General features: G+C 48.3%; 1 protein-coding gene across 1 annotated transcript in view; it reads right to left on the reverse strand.

Annotated features, from left to right (window-relative positions):
* The window catches only part of TESC (tescalcin), a 63,353-nt gene that overhangs the window by 13,553 nt on the left and 34,892 nt on the right, over positions 1-14,908 (reverse strand). The window contains exon 3 of the mRNA XM_082852951.1: positions 570-650. Within this exon, the coding sequence (XP_082709077.1) occupies positions 570-650 (81 nt within the window). The remainder of the gene's footprint in view (positions 1-569; positions 651-14,908) is intronic.

Raw genomic sequence — 14,908 nt, forward strand, 5'->3', positions numbered from 1 at the left:
CATGTTATCTGCAAGATGAAGTTACCAGAAGATGGCGTTTTCCATCTCAGGTGCCCAATCTTTCTCTCTCTCTCATTGGAACAGCTTACTCTGGAGGAAGCCAGCTGCCAGGTGTGGTAGCCCTGGTGACTGGTCCATGAGATGCCTCCAGCCCATAGCCAGGAGAGTGAGCTCGGAAGCAGAGCCTCCCCCAGTCGAGCCTTCAGGTGAATGTAGCCCCAGCTGACCCACCCTGAGCCTGAGAACCCAGATCCCTGACTCTCAAAAATGGTTAGCCAATAAATATATATTGTTTCAAACTGCTAAGTTTGGGGGTAATTTGTTTCACAGCCATAGCTAACTAATACAGAGGCCTAGAGAGATTGAGTGAGCTGTCCCAAGTCACCCAGCCATGAATCCAGGACTGCCAGACCCTGGACCTGTGGCTCGTAGCTCCTACCTGACAAAGCCCCCTCTTCTCTGCGTCAGCTTAAGGGGCTGTTCCGAGCACACGAGTCATGCAACAAGTTACAAGGGCAAATGCTCCCCCAAAGTCACCCGCCATCGGCAGCTCCAGGAGAAAGGCCCACCTGTTGTCGAAGAAGGCACGGACGATTTTGGATCTGATCGGGTTGAGCTCCAGGTCAGGGATGTTGTTGAAGTTCTCCTTGCTGGGTACCAAGGAGGGGGCGCACCGGGGAAAGAGTGAGAAAGAAAGCAGACGTCAGAGAGCACGTTCATCACTTCTCAAGCTGTGTTTTTTTATCCTGAGCAGACTCCACACGAACAGTCCAGAATGAGACAGGACTGGAATATGCTGCACTGGTCTGTCTCCTCCTCTAACCTCTGGACTGGCAGGACCACAGAGGGTCTGGAGGCTCAGAGATGCCCTTGTGAATCTGGTAAACGTCCTAGACACCCACCCCCAGGAAGATGCAGCAACACAAGATCTGCACCCCATTCCGAGGGGTCAGAGAACCCAGGTACGGAAACCCTCAGTTGGCCCTTCTGGAATCAGAGAAGCAGGATGCTGGCTTGGAGCTTGGAAGACAGTGTGGCAGGTCCTCAACAAGTGAGAAACATGGAGTTACCACGTGACCCAGGGATTCCACTCCTAGGTATATACCTGGGTATCTCCCTAGAGAAATGAAAGCACTCATCCACATAAAAATGTGCCCATGAACATTCACAGAAGCATTCTTCCTAACAGGCATAAAGCAGAAACAACCCAAATGTCTATCAACAGATAACTGGATAAATATGGTCTATCCATAAAAGAGAATAGTATTCAGCCATAGAAAGGAATGAAATACAGATACAGGCTACAACACGGACGGACCTTAAAGACACAGTGCTAAGTGAAAGAAGGCAGACACAAAAGACCACATAGTGTATGATTTCATTCATATGCAATGTTCAGAATAAATCAATCCATAGAGACAGAAAGTAGCTTAGTGACTGCCAGGGGCTGGGGGATTGGGAGTGATGGGGAAGGGGGATGGTGTCTACAGGTCTGGGGATGGTGTCTACAGGTCTGGGGATGATGAAAATGTTGTAAAATTGACTGTGGTAATGGATGCATAACTCTGTAAACATACTAAAAGCCACTGCATTGCACATCTTAGTGGGTGAATTGTAGGATATGTGAACTGTATTTCAGCAAAGCTGTTTAAAAAAAGAGAGCGAGAGAGAGACCTCCCTGGTCGTCCAGTGGTTAAGACTCCACGCTTCCACCGCAGGGGGCGTGGGTTCCATCCCTGGTCTCCCTGCTCGGGGAACAGGATCCTGCATGCCAAACAGTAGCACGGCCAGAAAAAAGAGAGAGGGAGGAGAGATGCTTGCAGGAGAGGGTGAATTTCAAACACAGACACTCTGTTGCTGCGCACAGGTGTTGCTGGGTCCTAGAGGCTGTGGGTTTGCAGGCGTGGAGGCAGGCAAGTCCCTCATCTACCTGACCTTCCCGCATAAGGCCATCCTTTGTTCTCGGAATCTGCTTCCAGCTCCCTAGACTTCAACGGGCAGTGGCCTTGGAAGGGACCCAGGACACAGGCTGGGAATTCCGGTGAACAAGGGGGCACGCCCAGTGGGGAGAGGAGGAAGGATATTAGCCACTTAAAACGAGGATGTCCAGGAGCCCTCAGATTCAGAACTTGAAACTAGAACCAACCCATGCTGGGAAGGAGGCAGTGTCACGTACACGGAGAATTCAGCACCGTCAGAGTTGGAAGGTTCTGTCAATGCACAGCTGACCCCTGTCCTGCTCCCACCTTACAGACGGGGATGCTGAGGCTCAGGGAGGAGAAGCAGGACCTGCCTGGGGCCCCGACGCCTCCGTGTTCTCTCCATCTCTGTGTGTCTCCGCCTCTCCCCATCCCCCAGCGCTCCCAGCTCGGCTTGCTCGCAGCACTTGGCCAAACTCAGGAGCCGGCGTCAGTGGCCGCCAACATTTTAGATTCCTGACAGCCCAGCTCTAAAGGGGGCGACACAGAGCAGCTGGCCTGCAGCAATGGAGTACTTATTTGGCCATAAAAAAGGAATGCAGTACTGACTCATGCTACAACACAGATGAACCTCACAAGCATGAACCTTATTTCCCCACTTAGCAGTGAAAGAAGACACACAAAAGGCCACACGGTGTATGACTCCATTTATACGAAATGTCCAGAATGAGCAAATCCATAGAGACAGAAAGCAGACTGGGGGGTGCCAGGGGCCGGGGGATAGTTAATGGCTCGTAGGCACAGGGTTTCTTTTGGGGGTGATGAAAACATTCTAAAATTGACTGTAGACTTCAAGTGGGCGAAGTGTGTCGCATGTGAATGATATCTCAATGAGGCTGTTTTAAAATATCCCTAAGCTATTTTTAAAAACCAAAAAGCAAAGAACCACTGCACCATCGCTCCATCGATATAAAGAACAAAAAGTGAGGCGCTCACCTGTGCAGGTTCACGGTCAGCTACCGGGAATGCTGACTAGGAGGGAGCAGGAGGGAGCTCTTGGGGCTGACGATGTGCTGCCCTTGCTCTGGGTTTGGGGTCACGGGTGTGTTCAGTCTGTGAAAGATCATCTCACCGCCCCTGTCCCTTTTCCCCATGCACATGCCAGTCGCCCCACACTGGCACAGGCCCCCATCCTCCCCTCCTTCCTCGTGAGTGGGAAGCAGCCACAGGAGGAAACAGAAAACCCAGAGCCCCCAGGATGGGAACAGGTCAAGTTAAAGGGGCCACGTGGAGCTTGAGAGGGGATGTGGGGAGAAGGGAAAGGAAGCGAGCAGCTGCTAGTTGGCAGGAGACCCCCAAGCCCTCTCTGGCTTTCACTGGCCAGGGGTCTTGGCTACTGCTCACTCTTTCTCAGCCTTAGTCTCCTCATCTGTGAAGTGGGCACAGCCTCTGGAGTCAGACTTGGGTTCTACCAGCTCTGCTACCTAGGACAAGTGACTTAGCCTCTCTGAGCTTCCATTTGCTCCTCTACACACAGGAGCCTCGGGCGGCTGTCGCTCTCTGCACGGTGCCTGGCGAAGAGCAAGGGCTCTGTGGATGGAGGCCTTCAGGCATCCGAGAGCACGGGGACAGGACTCTCGTCTCCACAGCACCACAGCCTCAAGGCCTCGCACAACTGAGGGCTGCGCAGGGGCTCAAAACACGGCGTGTGGACCGAACAGCTGAGCAGAAGGGACGGCGGGTGTGGGCAGGGCACCTGGCCCCCAGGCTCTGCTCCTTCCCCAGCCATCCACACCCTTTGGTGCCCCCAGGAGTCAGTCTGCAGATCCTTGGAGAGCATCACAACCCCTGCCTCGCCGAGTCCTGGATGGGGCTCTCAGAGGAGCTTTGTCCCAGGGCTGCTGGAAGGACCACATTTGGGGACACGCCTGGGAAGTAGATCTGATTAATTCCCCAGGAGGGAACAGAGGCCAAAAATGGGGATGCTGCAGGTTCGGGGGGCACTGGGAGACACCCGGTCCCCATGCTTGTGAAGGTGGCAAGAAGGGCCCCCCGGCACTATGACATCCTACAAAGGGCCAGAGGGACCCTGGCTGACTTGGGAGGGAGAGCAGACAGCAAGGTCCCAGGAGGAGGATAGAGGCAGAAGGACCTCGAAGAGCCTGACTGTGTGTCTGGAGGAGAAAATTAACGACAAAGAAGAGGTCTGACCGCCCAGAGGTGAGGCAGGTGCCAGGAATCGAACTGGGGACACAGTGTCTTTGGGTCCTGGCCGCACAGCCCCTGGCAGGTCTGTGCAGGTGTCTTTGAAGCCTAGCTGCCTTTCTCCAGAAGCTAGAACCACACTGTCCCTCACCACGGGCACCTTACTGACTCTCCAAGCCTCAGTTTCCTCATCTGTGAATTGCGTACAGACCAAGCACCACCCCCCAATATCAGAGGGGAAGTGAAGTCAAGTACATCTGGGGGCCGGTCCAGGCTCTGCTCCTGACCAGGCATGTGGCCCTGGGTGAGCCACTGCATGTCCCAGAGCCTTGATTTCTCATCTGTAAAATGGGGATTGTGGGAATATCCCAGCAGGATCATGGGGTCAATGAAATGATTGAATGAGATAAACACAGGTAAGGTGCTTAGCATAATGCCTGACACGCAGTGAGATTGTCATTTTAAAATGATGATGGTGATAATTATAGCAGCAGCAGCAGCTGACCTTCTATGTGCTCCCAAGGTGTCAGGTACTGTTCTGAGAGCCCTACATTATTATCCTACAAGGTAAGAACATAGTTCCACCTTACAGATGAGGAAACTGAGGCAGAGAGGTGAAGAAATGTCTTACTGCTAAGAACAATACCCCTGACGTAGGTGGCACCCGGAAGCTCTAGCCCGGGAGCAGCTTCTCCTAAGGGGCGTGGGGAGGGGACCAGGACTTTCCTGCCAGGATTTTTTGTGCAAAGGCATGGGGATGGGAGAACCACCTGGTGCCAAGTAGGGAATTCTTGGGAATTCCCTGGCCGTCCAGTGGTTAGGAGTCAGTGCTTTCACTGTCATGGCCCGGGTTCAATCCCTGGTTGAGGAACTAAGATCCTGCAAGCCACGTGGTGCAGCCCCCCCCCCACCAAAAAAAAAGCAGGGAGAGAGAGTAGACAGCAGAAGCAAGAAGAACTACAATCCTGCAGCCTGTGGAACAAAAACCACATTCACAGGAAGACAGACAAGATGGAAAGGCAGAGGACTATGTACCAGATGAAGGAACAAGATAAAACCCCAGAAAAACAGCTAAATGAAGTGGAGATAGGCAACCTTCCAGAAAAAGAATTCAGAGTAATGATAGTGAAAATGACCCAGGACCTCGGAAAAACAATGGAGGCGAAGATCGAGAATATGCAAGAGATGTTTAACAAAGACCTACAAGAAATAAAGAACAAACAAACAGAGATGAACAATACAATAACTGGAATGAAAACTACACTAGAAGGAATCAATAGCAGAAAAACTGAGGTAGAAGAACAGATAAGTGACCTGGAAGACAGAATGGTGGAATTCACTGCTGCAGAACAGAAAAAGAAAAAAAGAATGAAAAGAAATGAAGACAGCCTAAGAGACCTCTGGGACAACATTAAACGCAACAACATTCGCATTATAGGGGTCCCAGAAGGAGAAGAGAGAGAGAAAGGACCCGAGAAAATATTTGAAGAGATTATAGTCGAAAACTTCCCCAACATGGGAAAGTTTTTAGCCACCCAAGTCCAGGAAGTGCAGAGAGTCCCATACAGGATAAACCCAAGGAGAAACACGCTGAGACATACAGTAATCAAATTTGCAAAAATAAAGACAAAGAAAAGTTATTGAAAGCAGCAAGGGAAAAATGACAAATAATATACAAGGGAACTCCCATAAGGTAAACAGCTGATTTATCAGCAGAAACTCTACAAGCCAGAAGGGAGTGGCATGATATACTTAAAGTGATGAAAGGGAAGAACCTACAACCAAGATTACTCTACCCGGCAAGGATTTCATTCAGATTCAATGGAGAAATCAAAAGCTTTACAGACAAGCAAAAGCTAAGAGAATTCAGCACCCCCAAACCAGCTCTACAAGAAACGCTAAAGGAACTTCTCTAAGTGGGAAACACAGGAGAAGAAAAGGGCCTACAAAAACAAACCCAAAACATTATGAAAATGGTCATAGGAACATACATATCAATAATTACCTTAAACGTGAATGGATTAAATGCTCCAACCAAAAGACACTGAAGGCTCACTGAATGGATACAAAAACAAGACCCATATATGTGCTGTCTACAAGAGACCCACTTCAGACCTAGGGACACATACAGACTTAAAGTGAGGGGATGGGAAAACATATTCCATGCAAATGGAAATCAAAAGAAAGCTGGAGTAGCAATGCTCATATCACATAAAATAGACTATAAAACAAAGAATGTCACAAGAGACAAGGAAGGACACTACATAATGATCAAGGGATCAATCCAAGAAGAAGATATAACAATTATAAATATATATGCACCAACATAGGTGCACCTCAATGCATAAGGCAACTGCTAACAGCTATAAAAGAGGAAATCGACAGTAACACAATAACAGTGGGGGACTTTAACACCTCACTTTTACACCATCATCCAGATCAGATCATCCAGACAGAAAATTAATAAGGAAACACAAGCTTTAAATGACACAATAGGCCAGATAGATTTAATTGATATTTATAGGACGTTCCATCTGAAAACAGCAGATAACACTTCCTTCTCAAGTGCGCATGGAACATTCTCCAGGATAGATCACACCTTGGGTCACAAATCAAGCCTCAGTAAATTTAAGAAAATTGAAATCATATCAAGCATCTTTTCTGACCACAACATTATGAGATTAGAAATCAATTACAGAGAAAAAAATGTACAAAACACAAACACATGGAGGCGAAACAATGTTACTAAATAACCAAGAGATCACTGAAGAAATCAAAGAGGAAATCCAAAAATACCTAGAGACAAATGACAATGAAAATGCGATGATCCAAAGCCTATGGGATGCAGCAAAAGCAGTTCTAAGAGGGCAGTTGATAGCTATACAAGCCTACCTCAAGAAACAAGAAAAATCTCAAATAAACAATCTAACCTTACACCTAAAGGAACTAGAGAAAGAAGAACAAACAAAACCCAAAGTTAGCAGAAGGAAACAAATCATAAAGACCAGAGCAGAAATAAATGAAATAGAAACAAAGAAAACAATAGCAAAGATCAATAAAACTAAAAGCTGGTTCTTTGAGAAGATAAACAAAATTGATAAACCATTAGCCAGACTCATCAAGAAAAAGAGGGAGAGGACTCAAATCAACAAAATTAGAAACGAAAAAGGAGAAGTTACAACAGACACCGCAGAAATACAAAGCATCCTAAGAGACTACTACAAGCAACTCTATGCCAATAAAATGGACAACCTGGAAGAAATGGACAAATTCTTAGAAAGGGATAACCTTCCAAGACAGAACCAGGAAGAAATAGAAAATGTGAACAGACCAATCACAAGTAATGAAATTGAAACTGTGATTAAAAATCTTCCAACAAAAAAAGGTCCAGGACCAGATGCCTTCACAGGTGAACTCTATCAAACATTTAGAGAAGAGCTAACAGCCATCCTTCTCAAACTCTTCCAAAAAATTGCAGAGGAAGGAACACTCCCAAACTCATTCTAAGAGGCCACCATCACCCTAATACCAAAACCAGACAAAGATACTACAAAAAAAGAAAATTACAGACCAATATCACCGATGAATATAGATGCAAAAATCCTCAACAAAATCCTAGCAAACAGAATCCAACAACACATTAAAAGGATCATATGCCATGATCAAGTGGGATTTATCCCAGGAATGCAAGGATTCTTCAATATACACAAATCAATCAATGTAATACACCATATTAACAAATTGAAGGAGAAAAACCATATTATCATCTCAATAGATGCAGAAGAAGCTTTTGACAAAATTCAACACCCATTTATGATAAAAACTCTCCAGAAAGTGGGCATAGAGGGAACCTATCTCAACATAATAAAGGCCATATACAACAAACCCACAGCAAACATCCTGCTAAATGGTGAAAAACTGAAAGCATTTCCTCTAAGATCAGGAACAAGACAAGGATGTCCACTCTCGCCACTATTACTCAACATGGTTTTGGAAGTCCTAGCCAAGCAATCAAGAAGAAAAATAAAAGGAATACAAATTGGAAAACAGGAAGTAAAACTGTCACTGTTTGCAGATGACATGATACTATACATAGAGAATCCTAAAGATGCCACCAGAAAACTACTAGAGCTAATCAATGAATCTGGTAAAGTTGCAGGACACAAAATTAATGCACAGAAAAGTTGCCAGATACAAAATTAATGCACAGAAATCTCTTGCATTCTTATACACTAATGATGAAAAATCTGAAAGAGGAATTAAGGAAACGCTCTCATGTACCACTGCAGCAAAAAGAATAAACTTCCTAGGAATAAACCTACCTAGGGAGACAAAAGACCTGTATGCAGAAAACTATAAGACACTGATGAAAGAAATTAAAGATGATACCAACAGATGGAGAGATATACCATGTTCTTGGATTGGAAGAATCAATATTGTGAAAATGACTACCAAAATACTACCCAAAGCAATCTACAGATTCAATACAATCCCTATCAAATTACCAATAGCATTTTTTACAGAGCTAGAACAAAAAGTCTCGAAATTTGTATGGAGACACAAAAGACCAAGAATAGCCAAAACAGTCTTGAGGGAAAAAAACAGAGCTGGAGGAATCAGACTCCCTGACTTTAGACTATACTACAAAGCTACAGTAATCAAGACAATATGGTCCTGGCACAAAAACAGAAATATAGATCAGTGGAACAAGATAGAAAGCCCAGAGATAAACCCACGAATCTATGGTCAACTAATCTATGACAAAGGAGGCAAGGATATACAATGGAGAAAAGACAGTCTCTTCAATAAGTGGTGCTGGGAAAACTGGACGGCAACACGTAAAAGAATGAAATTAGAACACTCCCTAAACACCATACACAAAAATAAACTCAAAATGGATTAAAGACCTAAAAATAGGACAGGACACTATAAAACTCTTAGAGGAAAACATAGGAAAAACACTCCGACATAAAACACAGCAAGATCTTTTCTGACCCACCTCCTAGCGCAATGGAAATAAAAACAAAAGTAAACAAATGGGACCTAATAAAACTTAAAAGCTTTTGTACAGCAAAGGAAACCATAAACAAGACGAAAAGACAACGCTCAGAATGGGAGAAAATATTTGCAAACAATTCAATGGACAAAGGATTAATCTCCAAAGTATATAAACAGCTCATTCAGCTCAATATTAAAAAAAACAACCCAATCAAAAAATGGGCAGAAGACCTAAATAGACATTTCTCCAAAGAAGACACACAGATGACGGAGAAGCACATGAAAAGCTGCTCAACATCACTAATTATTAGAGAAATGCAAATCAAAACTACAATGAGGTATCACCTCACACCAGTTAGAATGGGCGTCATCAGAAAATCTACCAACAACAAATGCTGGAGAGGGTGTGGAGAAAAGGGAACCCTCTTGCATTGTTGATGGGAATGTAAATGATACAGCCACTATGGAGAACAGTATGGAGGTTCCTCCAAAAACTACAAATAGAACTACCATATGACCCAGCAATCCCACTACTGGGCATATACCCAGAGGAAACCATAATTCAAAAAGACACATGTGGGCTTCCTTGGTGGCACAGTGGTTGGGAGTCTGCCTGCTGATGCAGGGGACGCGGGTTCATGCCCCGGTCCGGGAGGATCCCACGTGCCACGGAGCGGCTGGGTCCGTGGGCCATGGCCGCTGAGCCTGCGCGTCCGGAGCCTGTGCTCCGCAACGGGAGGGGCCGCAGCAGTGAGAGGCCCGCATACCACACACACAAAAAAAGACACATGCACCCCAATATTTATTGCAGCCCTATTTACAATAACCAGGTCATGGAAGCAACCTAAATGCCCATCGACAGATGAATGGATAAAGAAGATGTGGTACATATATACAATGGAATACTACTCAGCCATAAAAAGGAATGAAATTGGGTCATCTGTAGAGACGTGGATGGATCTAGAGACTGTCATACAGAGTGAAGTCAGAAAGAGAAAAACAAATATCGTATATTAACGCATATATGTGAAACCTAAAAAAGGGTACAGATGAACCAGTTTGCAGGGCAGAAATTGAGACACAGATGTAGAGAACAAACGTATGGACACCAAGGGGGGAAAGCGGCGGGGGTTGGGGTGGGGATGGTGGTGTGATGAATTGGGCGATTGGGATTGACATGTATACACTAATATGTATAAAATGGATAACTATTAAGAACCTGCTGTATAAAGAAATAAATAAAATACAAAAAGAAAGCAGGGAACTCTTGGCGCTTCTCCAACATGAACTTGCACACGAATCCTGGGGATCGTGGTAAAATGCAGGTTCTGATTCAATAGTCCTGTAAAGGCCAGTTTCAGTCTCATTTTTCCTTCTTCCCCTCCCACCCCCAGGTGCCCATGGGGCTGGTTGAACCAACTCAGCCAAAGGCCTCCCTGCCACCCGTGGGAACAGCTCTGCTTCACCCTGAGCCCAGGGCTGGGGCCGGAGCTGATACACGGTGGCCAGTGGTCCAGCGATGCTGCCCTAGTGACCAGCGGGGAGGGGTCTACCCATGAGGGGTCCAGGGGCACACTGCTTCTGTGGGTTTACAACTTTCCCCCTCGAGTCCCCCTCGTGTTTCCTGTGCCAGGCTGAGTACTCTGTGAGCTCAGCCATGTTTAATCACCCTCACATCCCAATGATGGGTGACGCCAATGACCCCCCCATTTTACAGGCAAGAAAATGAGGCCCAGAGAGGTGAAGTGACTAAGCCATCATCACACAGCTAGTAGAAGAGCTTTGAATCCGGCTCTCACCACCCCCATGCACTTCCTCACACTTGCTATTTCCTTCAAGTTGTGGTTTTTAATTTAAAGAGAGAGAACGAGAGAGATCTTCATGAGGCATCTGATCCCACCCAGCCCCGAGAGGCCCCATCGGGGACCCAGAAAGAGGGCAAGACAAGTGTCCAGCCCACAAAGGAAGGAAAGACGAAAAAACCACGAAGGAGGGTGGGCCGGGCACTTCCTCCTGCCTTGCGGTGTGGGTTGGTTTCCGGCGGCTTTGAGGCTCAGCTCAACTGCGAAGTTCTCTCTGCAAGTCTGGGGAGGATTCTCAGCCTGGAGCCCCGGCCTCCCTGCTCTCTGCTGGTCCAGGGCTTCACAGCTCAAGGAAAGACACGAGGCTCTCTCCTCTGCGGGCCGCATGCCCTACCCTCCCGGACCCCCTCCCTGCACTTAGTGTTGAGCTTGTGATGGTTAAACAGCAGGGCAACTGGGGGCCCACAGGGGCTCATGAAGGAAGGAGCACGTCTCATCTAGCCCGTGTCTTGGCGGGCAGTGCCGAGCCGCTCAAAGGGCAGTGCCTGGACAGCAGTGGCAGCAGCACCAGGGAGCTTGTGAGAAGTGGAGGGTCTTGGCTGGGCCCAACCAGCTGACTCAGAACCTGCATTTCACCTCGATCCCCAGGATCTGTACGCAAGTCTGTGTTTGAGAAGCTCTGAGAATTCCCTACTTGCACCAGGCGGTTCTCCCATCCACATGCCTTTGCACAACAGATTCCAGCAGGAAAGCCCCGGTCCCCCCGCCCCCGGACAAATGCCTCTTCCAAAAGCTGAGGCAGCATCAGCGACCTGATTCCTCCCCGCACGCGCTTCCCGCCCCGCCCCCCACTGCTGCTCCATGCCCGGCCCGGCCGCACCCCAATACCGGTCACGTACTCATTACAGGGGGAGCGACAGGTATTGCAGCACCTTCCAGGTGGCAGACCCTGTTCTGCGTGCTGGCTTCAGCAGCGATGCGAAAGACATGATCCCTCCTGGGGTTCCAGTGGGGGAAATGATAGAGACAGAAAACGGAGGGACTTCCCCGGTGGTCCAGGGGTTAAGACTCTGCCTTCCAGTGCAGGAGGTGTGGGTTCGGTCCCTGGTTGGGGAACTCAGATCCCACATGCCGTGGGGTGTGGCCAAAAACTTAAGAAAGAAAATGACACTTAAGAGTTAATGGTATCAAAGTCACACTGGCTAGAGAAGGAAAACAACACACTTTTTAAAAAAAAGAAAAAAAAGGAAAAGAAAACGGAGCATCTCAGGCAGTGAGAAGCGCTTCGCAGACACATCGAGCACATTGGGGATGGATGAGACCACAGGCAGCTGGTGCAAGTCTCCGTGGGCTGGTCTGGGAACGGCCTCACGGTGAAGGTGACACGTGAGCACAGACCCGCAGGAGGCGAGTGCTCAACCCCAGGGGACACCTGGCAACGTCTGGAGACAGTTCTGGCTGTCGCACTGGGAAAAGGTGCTACAGGCAGCCAGGGATGCGGTTCCACATCCTACAACATACATGACAGGCCCCCCACCCCCACCCCAACAAGAGTGATCAGCTCCAAGCGCCCGTGGAAAGCCTACTCCGGCTTCTAAAAGCATTTCAGAAAGAAGGAACGGTGCGTGCTAGAGCCCTGAGGCAGGAACAGGAAGAACGTCCACGCGGCTGGAACAGAAGGAGTAAAAGGCAGATGGTCAGGAGATCGGAGGGGTGGTGGGCGCAGGGCTCTGCAGGACACGCACTGACCAGGCAGCCCTGACTCCCTTCTCCTCGGCGAGACGGAGCAGCCTTAGCAGAGGAGTGCCATTTTCGGAGTCTCCCCCCACCATGCATCACTGTGGGTCTAAACGAGGGCGGGGCAGGGAGAACAGGAGCAGGAGGTCTTGGGGGGGGGTGGCTGCTATGATAACTAACCCAGGTGAGAGCTGATAGCAGCCTGGATGGGAGGTCCGGGGTGGCGGGCGACGGGAGGCTTTGCCCTGGGATGTGTTAAGCGTGAGATGCCTTTGGGACATCAAGGGGACGGGCAGGGGCTAGGTGAGTCTGGAGTTCAGAGGAGATGGCCCGGCCGGAGATACAAATTAGACAGTTAATATCCAGGTGGTATGTTGAGCCAGCACTGAGTCTTTTATTTCGGGTCCTTCCTACGGCCAAGGCGGGCCTCCGTGATCTGCCCCCAACTCTCCCGTCCTCGCATCACTCGGGCTGATGGAGCTCGGTCCCACCTCCGCCTGGAGCATCCTTCCCTCTTCCCTCCACACACCGGCCCCTTCTTTCCATTCTGCTCTCAGCCTCAGGGCGGCCACCTCAAGGGGGCCTTCACGACCACCTGTCCCAAGGTCCTTCTCCACGTGGTGGTCCCAAGGGATGCACCCTCTCTGCCCCGTTTCCTTCATCACTGTATATAACAAGCTGGCTTATATACTAGTTACCTCGCTCACACTCACACGCACACACCTGAACAGAAGCCCCCCCCCCCCCCGAGGGGCAGAGGGAGCCTCACTTCTCATTCGGTCTCCTCGGCACTAGAACCTGCCATGGAAGGTCTTAACACCTGCTTTTGTAAAGCAAGGACTGAGTCAAGTATTAATAGTCCTGGGAAAAGAATCTGTGAAAAAAATTTTTTTTATGTGAGTCCCCTAAACCTAGGACCATTTAGGGAGCTTCCTCCTGATCTGGGGGACACCTGGGCACCCTTCCACACCAAACTGATGCCTTCATGGGTCCCCTTCTCACATCTGACCTCACACGGTCCCCTGAGCAGGTGTGAGAGCCCCGGGGCCACTCTCACCTGCTGTTTCCTGGGCAGTTTTACAAGTAACTGCGGGTTTTTCTTTTTAAGTGAATGTGTAGCATCCTAGCTGAGGCTTTAAAGGGAGTCCTTGTAAACTCCTGGAATACGTTAAATACTGACAGTGAAACAGCCTCACCATCTAGGTGGGGCCTCAGTTCTTTCACTGGTGTGAGTACTTCTTAAAAAAAGAAAAAGTAAATCCTCAGTTATTTGACAGGTTAAAAAACAAAGCGACTGGGTTAGAAAGTGACTTCACTCGGGGAAAAGCGATGTGATCACAGTGGTTCAGGGCTCTGGCTATTCCAACAGCCAGCCCTGCTGTGGGACCTTAACCTTCTTAGCCTCAGTTTCTTCATCTGACAAATGGGGTAATGGTGTGAACTTCATACCGAGACCCTCGAGACCACACAGCTAACAGCTAACCTCTCACTGGATAAAGCCGCGAGAGGCACGGCCGAGGGATGCAAAACAAGCCCTGGAGTCAGGACTTTTGCTGACATCTGGCCCATCACAATGCTGCTCGGCACTTTGGTGGCGCTGGACAGTGGGCAGCTGCGTCCTTTTTCTTCCCCGTGTACATCTGTGGTTGCGTTCATCCCGGGAATCACTCCACATGTGGTGGCTCGATGCAGCTAAAAATATTTTTGTAATGCAGCTCTATCTAATCAGGCACCCTCCTGGCCCCCATCACTAGATTTGAAGGATTCCATCGCATCTATTTCTGGGGGTTGGAGAGCCTGCCAGGGCACTATCAGGAAGTCAAAGGCTGCTGTTTAAAACATTTGATGCTCAAGGGACCCCATTAAAGAAAGGAGAAGTGCAAGAAACCAGTACTCTATTTTCTTCACTGTCTAAAATCAGCATAGTTTAACAAGCTTATTTATGGAAGGTCTTCCCTGTTAGAAGAAAAGCTTTTGAGGACAGAAGTCTCTGCATATTAGGTGCTCAATTAATGAGTCAGATGAACATTTTCTATCCAAGCATTTTTCATCAAGAGGCCTCAGAACAGAGTGCTTTGTGATCAGGGTGGATTCAGGTTTGGGGGGTCCAGAAACATATAATCTGGGGGGCCCTCTTAAAGAAAAAGAATTCAGCATTAGGAATTCTTCAAAAAGTCAGTTGCTTTTGTAAGGAACCCATACAGAGTGGGGCCCTGACGCGCTGGCTTTGAAAGCCTCAGGGTAAAC

The sequence above is a fragment of the Leucopleurus acutus genome (genome assembly GCF_964270905.1).
Source record: "Leucopleurus acutus genome assembly, chromosome: 13".
Taxonomy (NCBI): Eukaryota; Metazoa; Chordata; class Mammalia; order Artiodactyla; family Delphinidae; genus Leucopleurus; species Leucopleurus acutus.